At 42.5% G+C, this 13144-nt stretch overlaps 1 protein-coding gene across 2 annotated transcripts; it reads left to right on the top strand.

Annotated features, from left to right (window-relative positions):
• Positions 1–9164: 9164 nt before the first annotated feature.
• On the top strand, positions 9165–11601 carry Il20 (interleukin 20). 2 transcript variants are annotated; one of them, XM_027934816.3, is made up of 5 exons: positions 9165–9642; positions 9910–9975; positions 10100–10252; positions 10942–11016; positions 11524–11601. In XM_027934816.3, the coding sequence occupies exons 1-5, from the start codon at positions 9406–9408 to the stop codon at positions 11599–11601; spliced, it is 609 nt and encodes a 202-aa protein (XP_027790617.2). In that variant the 5' UTR covers positions 9165–9405. The 2 variants fall into 2 exon arrangements, with proteins under 2 accessions (XP_027790617.2, XP_027790618.2); XM_027934817.3 differs by lacking the exon at positions 10942–11016.
• The last annotated feature ends 1543 nt before the right edge of the window (positions 11602–13144 follow it).

Raw genomic sequence — 13144 nt, 5'->3', positions numbered from 1 at the left:
GACTCAGAGAGGTGGGGGACTTGCCCAAGGCCTCATGGCTAAGGGACAGCTGATCTAGAAGGTGAGTCCAGGCCCTGTCTTCCTGGTCCTGGTGCTTTTTCCTCCGGTTATGGGGGAATATCGCCTTGTTCTGGCCAAGGTTATATAACCCAGGGCCCAGGTTACTGAGTTGAATGACAGCAATGCAGATAATCAAACCCAGATACATCAAAAGGGGTCTGGACTTACTAGAACAAGCCTCTGAAGTTGCACACAGATTTATTGACCAACACAGAGCAAAGGAGCAGAGGCTGGCTTCTGAATGTGTCACACAATGTTCCCAGCCCAGCTGAAAGCCTGGGCTCCTCCTCGGGAACACTCGAGCCTCCTTTCATCTTCCAGAGCAAACCTCTAATAGCTACACAGGTTCAAGACTACTGTTTTTTTTTTTTTTTTAATTGCCTGGACGTTTGGCCAAGTGGGAAAGAGAATAGGCTTGGTGTGAACTCATGCTCTGCCACCTACTGAGTGATCTTACTGAACCTAGGCTTCAGTTTCCTTATCTGCACAGTGAAGGAGAGATTTGATTATGACACTTTATGAGGATTTAAGATTTTTGTACAGTGCCTGATGGTAGCAGATACTCATTAAAAAAGTGATGTCTGTTACTATTTATTGAGTCTCAAATTTTCTTATCTCATTTCCCATAAAACACAGTTGTTTGAGGACAGCTTTCTTCTTAAATGTGTGTGTGTGTGTGTGTGTGTGTGTGTGTGTGTGTGTGTAGTAAGGGGCTCTCCAGCTGTGCAGGCAGTGCCCTCTTGGAGGAAGCCTGTGGCTTTGGGAGATCTCTTGGATGCTCTCTTACTCTCTTGGAACTTCTCCCTCTTATTCTATCTTCCTAATTTCTAACTCATAGCAAGAACTTATTTTTCCCTTCTATCTGGTCTTCTTGGCTTTGGTTTCCATTTTTCCCCAGACTGTGGTCTTCACGCTCCTTCTTTCTGCATCCTGAAGGTTGAAGTTCAGCTCTTCCACCTGACCCCCTGGGCTGATCAGGTTTCTGAGATGTGGTTAACTTGGCCCCTACTCACTTGGGAGACCTGTAATCCCAGGTATGTCCCAACAAGGCCAGTAGCAGCAGTAACACCTTCCCATAGGGGCAGGGAATCCTTGGCTTTTTTCAACTAGCAACCCTGTGAGGGAGGAGAAAGAACTCAAGAGGTACTGACTTCTTCTTCCTCCTCTCCCCAGTGTCTCCAAAACACCCCCCACAGGTGGCCATGAAGAACAAGGTACAAATGTAGATGAGATGCCCCTGAGGCACTGTACAGGGATTGTCCCTTTGGTAACCCCTGAGGTGGTCACATTGAGACAACCAAGTGGCTAGAAACAATGGGAAGCTTGTGAATCAGCAAGTCTCTTGAGCTCCTGGGATGGATGTGTATGATGTTGATTTGGAGTCTGGATTCTGGATTTAGCAGGTTACCAAAGAAAAGCAGTCATAGATTTTTTAGGAATGGAAAATGTCATTGCAACTCTGGTGTTCACAGTTGATTGCAGTTGGGCCCCTTTCAACCTTCTTCAATACCTGCCCTGAACCTCACCCAATACCTGCAGGGGCAGTGTCCCTTAGGTATGGCTACAGAAGCACCCTCTGGTCTTAAGAATTTTGCTCCCTCTTTCCTTGCCATAGAAGTAAGAGTCCTTCTGACACTGACATAGTCTCTCCATCCCCAAAGCTCACAGAGCCCTGAGTTCTTCAATGGCTTGCTCAACCCACACTTTCTCTAAGAAAACTTGTTAGCCATCTTTGTCTCTAGGCACAACTCCCTCTTTCCACCCAAAAGCCAGTATATGGACTCTCAATTTTTCTATCCCATCTTCTCCATAAATACCTTCTTTCTTTTCAGACTCTGACTCACCTGGTTATGTGTGGTCACCATAACATGGGTCTTTCCTCTGCTGTCGCAACAAGGATTCTTAACCTTCTGTGTGTCATGGGCTTCTTTGGCACACCAGTGAAACTTAGGAACTCTGCTAAGAATAATTTTTATTTTATTTTTTGATCCTGGGGATTGAACCCAGGGGCGCTGGACCACCGAGCTACATCCTCAGCCTCCCCCACCCAGCCCTTTTTTGAGACAGGGTCTTGCTAATTTGCTAAATTGACCTTGAACTTGCAATCCTCCTGCCTCAGCCTCCTGGGTCACTAGGATTACAGGCATGCATCACCATGCCTGGCAGAATAATTTTTATGAATGCATAAAAGAGAAAAGATTATGAAACCAACATATTGAAATATAGCTATGAAAATATAGAAATTACAAGTAGATTATGAATAAATGTTTCTTTGTTAACATGATCTAGCAGCATTTCTAAGTAGCGATGAATACAAATTACATTTTAAGACATGTGAAAAACTATAATGAGATATAAAAATATTTGTGATTTCCATCAGTGACTGCTAATGTGTCTGTGGTTTGTATTTGCTGCTATCCTCAAAACTAAAAAAAATGTTGAATTTTGATTAGGTACTTGTGAAAAGATGTGGTTTCTTCCCATTTTTTCCTCCCAGGTTAAGAACTCTGGCATCAAAGGCTTCACAATGCTCTGAGGTTCTATTGGAGGACCAAGAGATCATGTTTGTACCACTTTGGGTTGATGCAGCTCAGTGTCTGCACCTAAGAGATTCTCCATGTTTGTTTGCAAAATTAGAAGGAAAAGAATTTCCTAGCTGGGGAAATTGAATTCAAGGCTTTATCTAGCTTTTTGGTCCTAACTCCTTGTCTAGGGCTCCCCTTCACAAGCAGCTTGGTGAAGGGAGTTAGCCAACTCTGGGAGCTCAGCTGTGTCCGGAGGAACTCTTGGTAGAAAGAGTGGCAGCAAGTTGAGCCGGTTAAAGCAGAGCACAATAGGAAAAAAAAAAAAAAAAGCACAGGAAAGGGAAATGACACCACCCATGCCAGCAGCTTCCGGGACAGGGAACTGAAAAGTGTACACTGCTGGTAGAGTTAGCTGCTCCGCTCACCCCCACCCTGTCTGCCTCCTGCAGGGGCTGTGGGAAAAATTCCCAGTGCTGCCAATCTGGGTGTGGCTAAGGCTTCTTCTACCTGCCTGCCTGTGAGCCCAGGCTCTTCCTCCAGCAGAACCCCAAGGCCTGTGCACTTCCCTGCAAAGTGATGCAACTGGGCAGGAAGCCCAGATATTAGCAGCTGGGATGTCCCAGATATGCAAAACCCTGGGCTGCACACTCAGGATGTGTTGCAGGGGAAAAAGGAGTGGCTGAGTTTTGTTCTTGGTGCCTAGAGAATCGTTAACTGCCCAAAAATGGCTTGCTTAGGAGGCTGAGTTTTGTAAGAAGGGACTCTCCTCTTCCGTCTGTCCGGCTTATCTTTACAATGATACTGGCACTGATTAGATACGAACCCCCGGTTTGGAAACCCCTCTTTCTCAAGTTGACTTGATGTACACATGAAATGTATCCCTGGCTTCTCTACCATGTCTACATCCCCCATCTGTTCCACTTGAGAACCAACAGTGTGCCAGGCTCTGGTGGTCTTTGAAGAGCCCGTGGTTAGTACAAAGCTTTAATTTTTTCTCCTTCACTGTAAGACCTTGTATGGCTCTCTATTGTGTCAAGGAGGAAACAACAACAACAACATCAAAAAACCCTACAGAATCAGTAAGACTTAAAAATTATTTACTTTCCTACAATTCACAGCTGAGGAAGGGAAGCCAATTTCTCAAGACTAACTGGTGGAGTGAAAGTAAGTCTAGAGCCAAAATTAAGATTTGTAGACTTCCCAATCCTAATTTATATTCTTGGAATGATATTTTTGGTCATTGCTGATATATAGTCATATTTCTAACTTGATTACATACTGCTCCTCTACATGAAACCCAGCTCCAGCCAAGCAAATCCATTTGCCAATCCTAAGGACATGGTGGGTTTTGCCACCTTAGGTCATTTCCATTCTGAATGCCCTTTGTCACATACTCCACCTTCTTCATCCCCCTCCATCCAAGCATCTTTGCCCATTTCAATTCTACCCATCACTCAAGGCTCAGCCAATAGGTCCCTCTTCTGCACTCCTTGGCAATTTCTTTCCATACTCTGGGTAGTAGTGACTTTCTTGGTGGCTCTACAGGCAAAACCCTTATCCTCCACAAAAGGCTATATGTAAATATAGGGCCAGAGACCTGTCTGGACACCTGTAAAATCCTCACAACATTTAGCACAGTTTCTTGCACATGTAGGCACTTGGATAATGTTTAACATGTCATTAAAAATCCATTCTGTCAGACACAAGGGATGATAAAGATCACTTTATGTACTTAAAGGTTTGTATAAATATTCCTCCTGCCAACTTGGTGAACCAGACAGGCAAGGTGGATAGCCCCATTTTTTTTTTTTTGATGAAATACTGAATGCCTGAAAAGCATAAGGAGTAGTCTGTGTCACTCAAGGTCACACTGAAAGTTGGTGGGGAAATGAGTATTCGAATTGGGTCTCCTAGCTCTCCACTTCCTGGTTACCATGTCCTGAGTCACTTCCTCCACCCATGTCCACCTTGATGTCCGGCCACGCCTTGGGCCAGAGCTATGGAGTTGGCAGACCATGGACTGAACTTCTGAAACCACGAATCAAAATAAAACTTTCCTCCTAAAAAGAAAAATAGAAGAAGGAGGAGGAGGAGGAGGAGCAGCAGGAGGAGGAGGAACAGGAGGAGGAAGAGTTGTGTTTCTTGGCTCTTGGTCCCTTGCACTGGGAGTGTCAACACCCTATACATACTTTCCATTGAATACTCATTTCTTCTGCCAGAACTATGATGTAAGAAATACTTTTCTCCCTGTCTCATATTAAAGGGAAGCAATTTGCTATAGGAGAGGAGTTCAAAATGCAGTGGAATGAACTCTTACTGAGTTCAACTGCCAAATCTGCCTCTTACCAGCCAAGTGACCTAGGGCAAGTTCCTTCACCTCTTTGAACTGTAGTTTCCCCATTTACAAAGTGAGGGAATTGGACTAAGTGTACTGAAAGTCATTTCAGGCTCTAATGATTCAGCAGGGCAGGGATAACATCATCTGATAGCATTCTTGCCATTATGATAGAATTCCTTACCAGGAGGAAACAGGGATCTAGACCTTACTGAAGAAGATGCTTATGGTCCCCTAAATTAAATCATGGAGCTCACGCTTTGGGACACAGCATAAAGAGGAAACAATTATAAATCAATAAGTTTATTCAGTGGTCATCATTGAGCAAGATGAGCAAAGAGTTCTCAGGCCACCAGAAAACACAGACATGTGATCAAAAAGTTGTATTTGACTTTGATAAATTAAAAAAGCTATATATAAGGTAAGACTGATGTGAAAAGGTGGGAAAGATCAAATTTGCCTTGTAAATTAGAGTGAAGGCTGAATTTAGGGTGAGGCGGGGAATATTTTGTAGAGGAGATGAGTTGAATTAGTGTTGATACAGCAGGATGTGGGATCTAGCCAGAGGAATTTAAAAGAATATAGTATTGTGTGTGTGTGTGTGTGTGTGTGTGTGTGTGTGGTGTTGGGGATCAAACTCAGGGCTACAAGAATGCTAGGTGAGCACTCTACTGCTGAGCCACATCCCTAGCTCAAGAACATGGTATTTTGGTACAGGAAAGGAGGATACTTGATTATTCAAGTAAAACCAGGATTGGGTATCATTTACTGAGTTCAACTGACCATTAGAGGTAGCCTAAAACAAAGCAACCGTGGGTGGGCATGGTGGCACATTTCTGTAATCCCAGTGACTTGGGAGGCTGAAGCAGAAGGATCACAAGTTCAAGGGTGGCCTCAGCAACTTAATGAAACCCTGTTTCAAATTAAAAACGAAAGAGATCTGGGATATAGCTCAGTGCCCCAGAGTTCAATGGCCAGTACCAAACAAAAGCAAAACAAAATCCAAAGCAATTACATTTTTTTCCTGGTTAATGAAAAAGAATTGACTGCCAGAAGTACAGCCTATGCAAACTTCAAGTATTCTTGTCAGACCACATTCCCCAATTTTAGATGAAATGGTGTTTATGTTTACTTACCTAGCACCATTGATGGGAAAAAAAACAGACATGAGTTTAAATAGTTTAAGAGATATTTAGATTATTTATATCCACGCATATTTGCCATATTTATGAAGCATGACCTTCACTTTCCGGGAGCTTTAGGAAAATATTGAGAGATGTTAAAAAGAGCTTTCTGATCTCAAAGGTGGAAAAGCAATAAACCATTGAATGTCAGAATTGAAATTGTGTGTTATCTACTCTGCTGCTGTCGTCTTATAGATTCATAAACTGAATCCAGAAAGGATGTGCCAAAGTCAGCCTGTTTACTGTAGAATTCCTGGGTTCTGATATAAGAGCTCAGAGTTTCAGGTACTGAATAGGGGAAAAGTAAAAAAGGAACATATTATAATCTCTACCATCTTGATCTTTTTAAAATAGTTGTCTGTAATTTGTCTCAAGTGCTTGAATTTAACCTTGCCTGGAAGTGTGATCTTACATAATTAGTTTCTGTCTTAGAAAATCTTCCAGTGCCATGGTGAGAAAAGGTTAATGCCCATAAACCAGATGCTCTCATGTGCCAAAGGAAAATCTGCTATTGGAGGTCAGAGAAGGGAGTAGTTGGTGTAAGCCAGAGTAGTTCAGGGATAAAGGCATCTCCTCTTTAATGATAAATGGAGAAAAGGAAGTGTGGCCATTTTGGAAAGCAATGGTAGAAAGAGCAAAAGCAAAGAGAAACAGCAGGAGTTGGAGAGAAACTTGTTTAAGAACTGGATTTAGAGGAGAAGGCAAAGGCACACCCTGAAATTCTCTTCCAGTTCTGCAATTCAGATCTTCTCTGTCCCAACTACCATTTTACCAAACAGGAAGGCGGGGCCAGATGAGGTACATCCTTTATCCACATCTGTAGTCACTAATCCTTTCAGGCCGTCCTTGCTGGAAGAGGAAGGTATTGGTGCTATTACACTACGTTAGCTCTTGAGGAATTTGGAAGCCAAAAGAGAAATTACGTGGGAGTTTCAAATCTCACCTGGACGAGCTCACTTCCTTCATGTAACATGTATATAATAACTGGAGCCTCTCAGCTTGAAACAGACTCCTAGGAGTCTGAAGCAACAGCTCTTCTGCAGCTCCAGTAAGAGCCTTCTGCATGGTCTGGAGATCAGCGCGGTCTTCCCAGTCATTCACCAAGGTATGTGGAGGGCCATGTCCAAAGGAACCTTTTCCATGGGGATGCAATCTCTTGAAGGACAAGAAACTGCTATGTTTATCTCTGTACTCAGTACCAGGAACAACATTCAGGACACTGGGTGTTCAATGAATGCTGACTCAATTGTTGAATTTATGGTAATTTTACATATATCTTAAGTTTAAGGCAACTATCATCAATCTCTACTTAAAATGAATTGATCACTGATAGTGTGCTAGGTATATGAACAACAGATTATTCAATGTTGAAATAAGTTTCTAGGGTAAGTTTTATTATCATCATTTTTGGGCTAAGAAAATGAAACTCAAAGAGATGAGTTGATTTGTGCAAGGTCACATAGTTACAGGGCGGATAGCTCATTCTAGTTTGCCTGTTATTTTCCATTTTTAAGATTCTTGTATATCTCAGAAACCCCCACATCCCTGGGCAAAGCGGGACAACCTACGTGGATGCGAACTTGTAGAGAAGGGATTTACTACATAGTTCTCTTGTCTGCAAATCCATGGTTCCCTCTGAAACTTTTGGGTTTCTCTGGTTTATTGCCTTTCCTACATTTGGCAATATCTAGGGTGGTCGCAAATAAAAAAAAAAGTGTCTAGCATATTGCTTGGCACAGTGGAGGAATTCAGTAAATGCTAATGATTATCAGGATTGTGCCAAAGCCGGGCAATCAAGGTGAAAAGAAAGACAAGTGTATATGTGTGTGTATGTATGCATGTTTTTGTATTTTATGTATGCCATTTTCCCAAAATATTAAAAGTAGTTGAAAAAATATTGAAAAATTAAGTAATAGGTTTATTAAAACTCACAACATTATTTTAAATTAAATATTTTATTTATGCCCCCAAATTTCTTATAATTTTCCTTCTCTGGTTTCAAGGGACAAAAAGTCATCAATTATATTTTCATCATATGTTTTTGAGATAAAAGGTAACCATAAAAACATGTGAAAGCATATGTATAGATGTGCATATTTTTCCTTTTGTTCCAGTAGCTCAGCAGGGCACTGTCAGATTCTGTTTTTAAGATTTTGGTATTTTTTTTTTATTGCAGATATTTTAAATTCATTTTGATATTGCTTTAACATATCTTTGGTGCCGGGGTGGTACTGAAGATTGAACCCAGGGTCACTCTACCACTGAGCTAAATCCCCAACCCTTTTTATTTTGATATAGGGTCTCTCACCATGCCCAACTGTATGCTTTATCTTAATGACTAAGTGTTTTGGTGTCTCCTTGAACTTGTCCCCCTCCACCCTGGCTTGTCTTCCCCTAACGGCAGGCCATTCTTGTTTAATCTCAAAACTCAACAGACACCATAAACTTTCCTCTTATTGAGCAGCCTTACTGCAGTTCCCTCATGGTCTTTCTTTTCCTTTTGGGGGGATCACTTCATTTATCCTCTTCTGAGATGCTAGACCAGGAAAGCATGGTTATAGGTTCATCCCAGGAGTGCCTGACTACATTCCTCCTGTAGGGGGTGCTGTGGGAACCCCGGGTTCCTCCCAGCAAGAGATGTGAGGTGAAATTCCACCAATCATCTGTCAGGTCTTTCCTTTCTCTGGCAGTAGTACTGTTATGAATCATTGACTTTGTATTTGCCTTTGGGGCCAAATGAATCTATTAGTCTTCCATAATCACTTTGATCTCAGACAAATGCCAGACAGAGCAAAGCACTTCTACCCTGTGGGTGACCATAAAAATTCAGACAATTTTTTCCTAAGTATTTTTGGTGGCACAGTCATGACTTTAGTGAGATTTTGCTTTTTTCCCCAGTTCCCTGAGGGTCTAAGGGGACCAGAAGGGTGAGCTACACTGGCATCCTGGAAGAGAAATCTATCTACGTCATTTCCCCCAAACAAGTTTTGGCATTTCCCATGAAATGTCATCCTCTGTCTATTCACTGTGAGTACCTGAGGCTCCAGATTTCCCTGTTGGGCAATGACGGCAGAGCTGGGATAGGTACAGGATAAAGGACCAGGGACCTGTGGTACCATACCACGCTTAGGCTGGAGCAGGTACCTGAAGGCTTTTCTCTGCAGGAGACTCCACAGCTTTTCTCAGTGAGTTGTGTGAATGAACAGTACTGTTAGAGCCAGATGAGCCTGTTTGGTTCCTCTGCCCCCCAGTGGACACCTTGGGGAGGCATGTCCCTGGTGGCTGGGTTGGCTTCTAAAGGATGAGATGGGAAATGAGTAAGTCACATTTCTTTCTTTTGAATCCCCAGCTTCCGTGGTCTCCAGATTCCAGACATAAGATGAAAGGCTCCCGTCTTGCCTTTGGTCTTCTCTCTGTCGTGTTTTGTCTCCTCTGGGCTCCTTCGACTGGGTTCAAGACTCTCCACTTGGGAAGCTGTGTGATCACCACAAACCTCGAGGAAATACAAAGCGGTTTCTCCAAGATTCGGGACACTGTGGTATGTGAGGGAGGCATGCACCTCCCTGCCTGTTCTGTTTGTTCCTTGTCTGTCTTTCCTGGCAGCCCTGGCAATGTGGTCATGAAAAGAGGAGGGCTGGGGTCACCTTACCAGGACGCTGCGTCCCTAGAAATGTCAATAGTTCAGAATGTTAAAATGCTTTGGAGAAGGATTCCTCCCACCAGGCCCTGGCAGCGGGAGGTTGTGGTGTCTAAGACCATGGCAGCAGCTGATGACCTGTCTTTTCTTGTCTTGCTTTCTATTTAGCAAGCCAAAGATGAAAACATTGACATCAGAATCTTAAGGAGGACCGAGTCTTTGCAAGACACAAAGGTATGTGCTTGGCCCAGGTGGGTTCTGGGAGGAAGTCTGAAGCCAGAGCATTTCCATCACCCTGGTCTTGTCTGCCCCTTCCCCTCCTCCCACCAACACTTTTGTCTTTTTGTCTTCTCTGCAGCCTTCAGCTCGGTGCTGCCTTCTCCGCCATTTACTGAGACTCTACCTGGACAGAGTTTTCAAAAACTACCAGACCTCTGACCATAATACCCTCCGGAACATCAGCAGTCTCGCCAATTCCTTTCTTACCATCAAGAAGGGCCTCCGGCTTTGTGTGAGTAAGGGTTTGGGGTGACAGGATCCATCTTGAGCCCACAGCTTCAATGACTTAGCAGTCAAGTTCTCTTTCCTGCTCTCATTGAATGGATGGAGAAACTGAGTCCAAAAGTTCTAATAATCTTTGTTCATCTATGTGACTAGTTCTAAAAACTCAGTTTCATTGATTTTGGAGTATATGCAAAAAGTAATTTTTAAAGTTTAAAAACTAAAAAGTGCTAGCTAATTGATATTCATGATAATTACCTATTATCCACAAAATTATACCTTTTCTGTAGGTGAGGTGAGTACAGTGTCTTAATGCATCCTGTGGTCAGGTGAATAGGACCTTGTAATTCAGTGTTCTCTTCCCATGAGGGATTAGATTTGCTCTGCAACTCAAAACAAGAGCTCCAAACAAGAGCTGGTGTGGGGAGACCATCTGAGGGCCCAATAATCACAAACGCCTCCAACACTGCCTCATTCTAAAAAAACACAATGAGCTCTATATTTGAAGCTAAAACACTGATTTCCTCTTCTAGTAGATGATTAGTTTAATAATCCCAAATAAGGAAGTCAGAAAGGAATTTTTCACAGGAATGAGAGTTCACAGGATTGTGGGTAAAAGATAATTCCCACCTGCTCATGTTACTGGCAAGGGCAGAAAATTAGAATTTTAAGTAAAATCATTCTTTGTGTCCTTTTCAGCATGCCCGCATGACATGCCATTGTGGGGAAGAAGCAACGGAGAAATATAGCCAGATTCTGAGTCACTTCGAAAAGGTATGGAGTTTGGCATTGGTTGGGATGAGTGTGCTGTTGGAACTGAGATCATAGACGGGTGGGATGTATGTTGTGCTGGTAGAAATCCTGTAGCCCTCAGGTTAAGAGCTCTCTAAGGTCACATGGGCCATCCCTCACATTAGCCTATTATTGAAGTGTGCACAGTAGGCAGTCCTTACACACAAACACACACACACACACACACACACAAACTTCTTAAAACAGCCTTATTCTTGAGCTCTGTGAATCAGAGACTTAGGTTGGAGTTTCAATTCTGGTACCTCCTGGGCCTCAGTTTCCCTATGTAAAAAAATAGGGATGATAAGCCAGGGTGATAGACTCCATGGTTTCCTTTCATCGTGTGACACTTGAGATTATAATACTTCTTTAAAGCTCTTGGTCTTGAAAAGAATGCTCTGTTTAGAATTCCCAACAGACCTACCAATGGGAGAGAAGAAAATTAATCCTGAAGCCAGAGGAGTTGCTAACCATGTGTGTCTCTTTCAGCTTGACCTTCAAGAAGCAGTGGTGAAGGCTTTGGGGGAACTAGACATTCTTCTACGATGGATGGAGGAGACAGAATAGGAGTGACGTGATGAGGCAGCTGAGAATACTCCTGAGCAAGCATCCTAGTCCCCTGGACCACAGAGACATGACCCCAAGCCACGATATCTTTGCCATATAATTTAGTGCTGGTCACAGTGTAGATTATTTATTCATTAGTTGTTTCCTTATGTGGTCATCTTTATGTGTCCCTAATCTTAATTTGGACCAAAATCTTATAGGATTTTTGTAATATCTCTTCTGCTGTTAGATATATTTATTTATTAATTATTTATTTATTTTTTTGCTATTGAGCTTATTTATTTTTCGACTTGAATATGAGATGGAAAAACATTCCCAGGCTATATTTATAGCCTGACTAAGGCAGGTGATGTATTTTCATACTGTAAACAAAGCCTCTAAATTCTAAGAGTGGCTGGAGGGGCACTAAGGACATATCTACTCACTGCCAATGCCAATGTGAGATATTTAAAATTGAACCAGTAGCCACTATTATGGATGTTATGGAAGATCTTCTGATGAAACTGCAGACCTGTCTTACAATACTGAGCACTCCAACCCGACTCCAACCCATATAGTGTACCTTCCAGGTGTGGAATCCTGCATGGTCAACATGTAGTTCTGTTAATAAAGCTTTCTTTGCTTGGTGTTTGAAAATGCTTCTGGTGAGAAAAAGTGTTGTGGATGAGTTTGAGTCTTTATTTGCTCAGGGTCCTCTTGCTCCTTCGGGAAGGAAGATGGAAGCAAGAACTTGGCCTTCTTCCTCCTGGGAATTCATTCCCGGCTCTACTTCTTAATTTACTTGTCTCTCTGATTCCAGGACAGATGCACAGAAAGGACCTTGGCTTTGGCTCCATGCTTACAGTGTTCTCTGAAACCTGTTTCCTCTCTCATCCTGGTTCCCATACCGCCGTGCCGTGCCAGGACTCTTGATGACAACGCCAAACACAGTGGGCATGGGGCTCCAGGACAAGGGTCAAGAACACACAGACCCAGAGCCTAGATCCACAGCCTTGCCCAGGAAGCTTGCCCTCTGGGCGGCCTTCCCATTTTGGATTCTGTCTTGTTCCGGGTTCTGGTTGTTGCTGAGTCAAGTATTTGTCTCTGTGTTTGTTAAGCCAAAATGTTCTCTTTCCAAACCCTCTTCAGTTTGAGCTTCCCTGGACTCCCAGAGTCTGGTTCCTTCCTTGCTCTTCGCCCCTTACTCTGAATTATACCCCAGCTTCTTAGCTTAGTTTTTCCAAATTCAGAAACAACAGACTCAGGCTGATTCCCCAGCTTCTTCAGCTAGCACTTTGGTTGCCTCTAATTTCCGCTCTCTGTCCTTAGCCTGGACCCTGATATACCTTTGAAATGCTATAAACCTTAAATATGATTAAAGTTAAGTAATAAGATAACCTTAAGTATATTAAGTAAATGTTATATTATTATAATATAATAATAACCTTAAGTATTATTAAGGTTAAACAATGACTTTAATTAGTATTTAATAACTTGAACATAAAATATTATGAACTTCTAGTAACTTCAAATATTAAACCTGATATACTTTTTTTGTCAGTAT

The sequence above is a fragment of the Marmota flaviventris genome, chromosome 12 (genome assembly GCF_047511675.1).
Source record: "Marmota flaviventris isolate mMarFla1 chromosome 12, mMarFla1.hap1, whole genome shotgun sequence".
NCBI lineage: Eukaryota > Metazoa > Chordata > Mammalia > Rodentia > Sciuridae > Marmota > Marmota flaviventris.
Note: the sequence above shows the minus strand (reverse complement) of the source record. Positions and strands in the feature narration are given on the sequence as shown.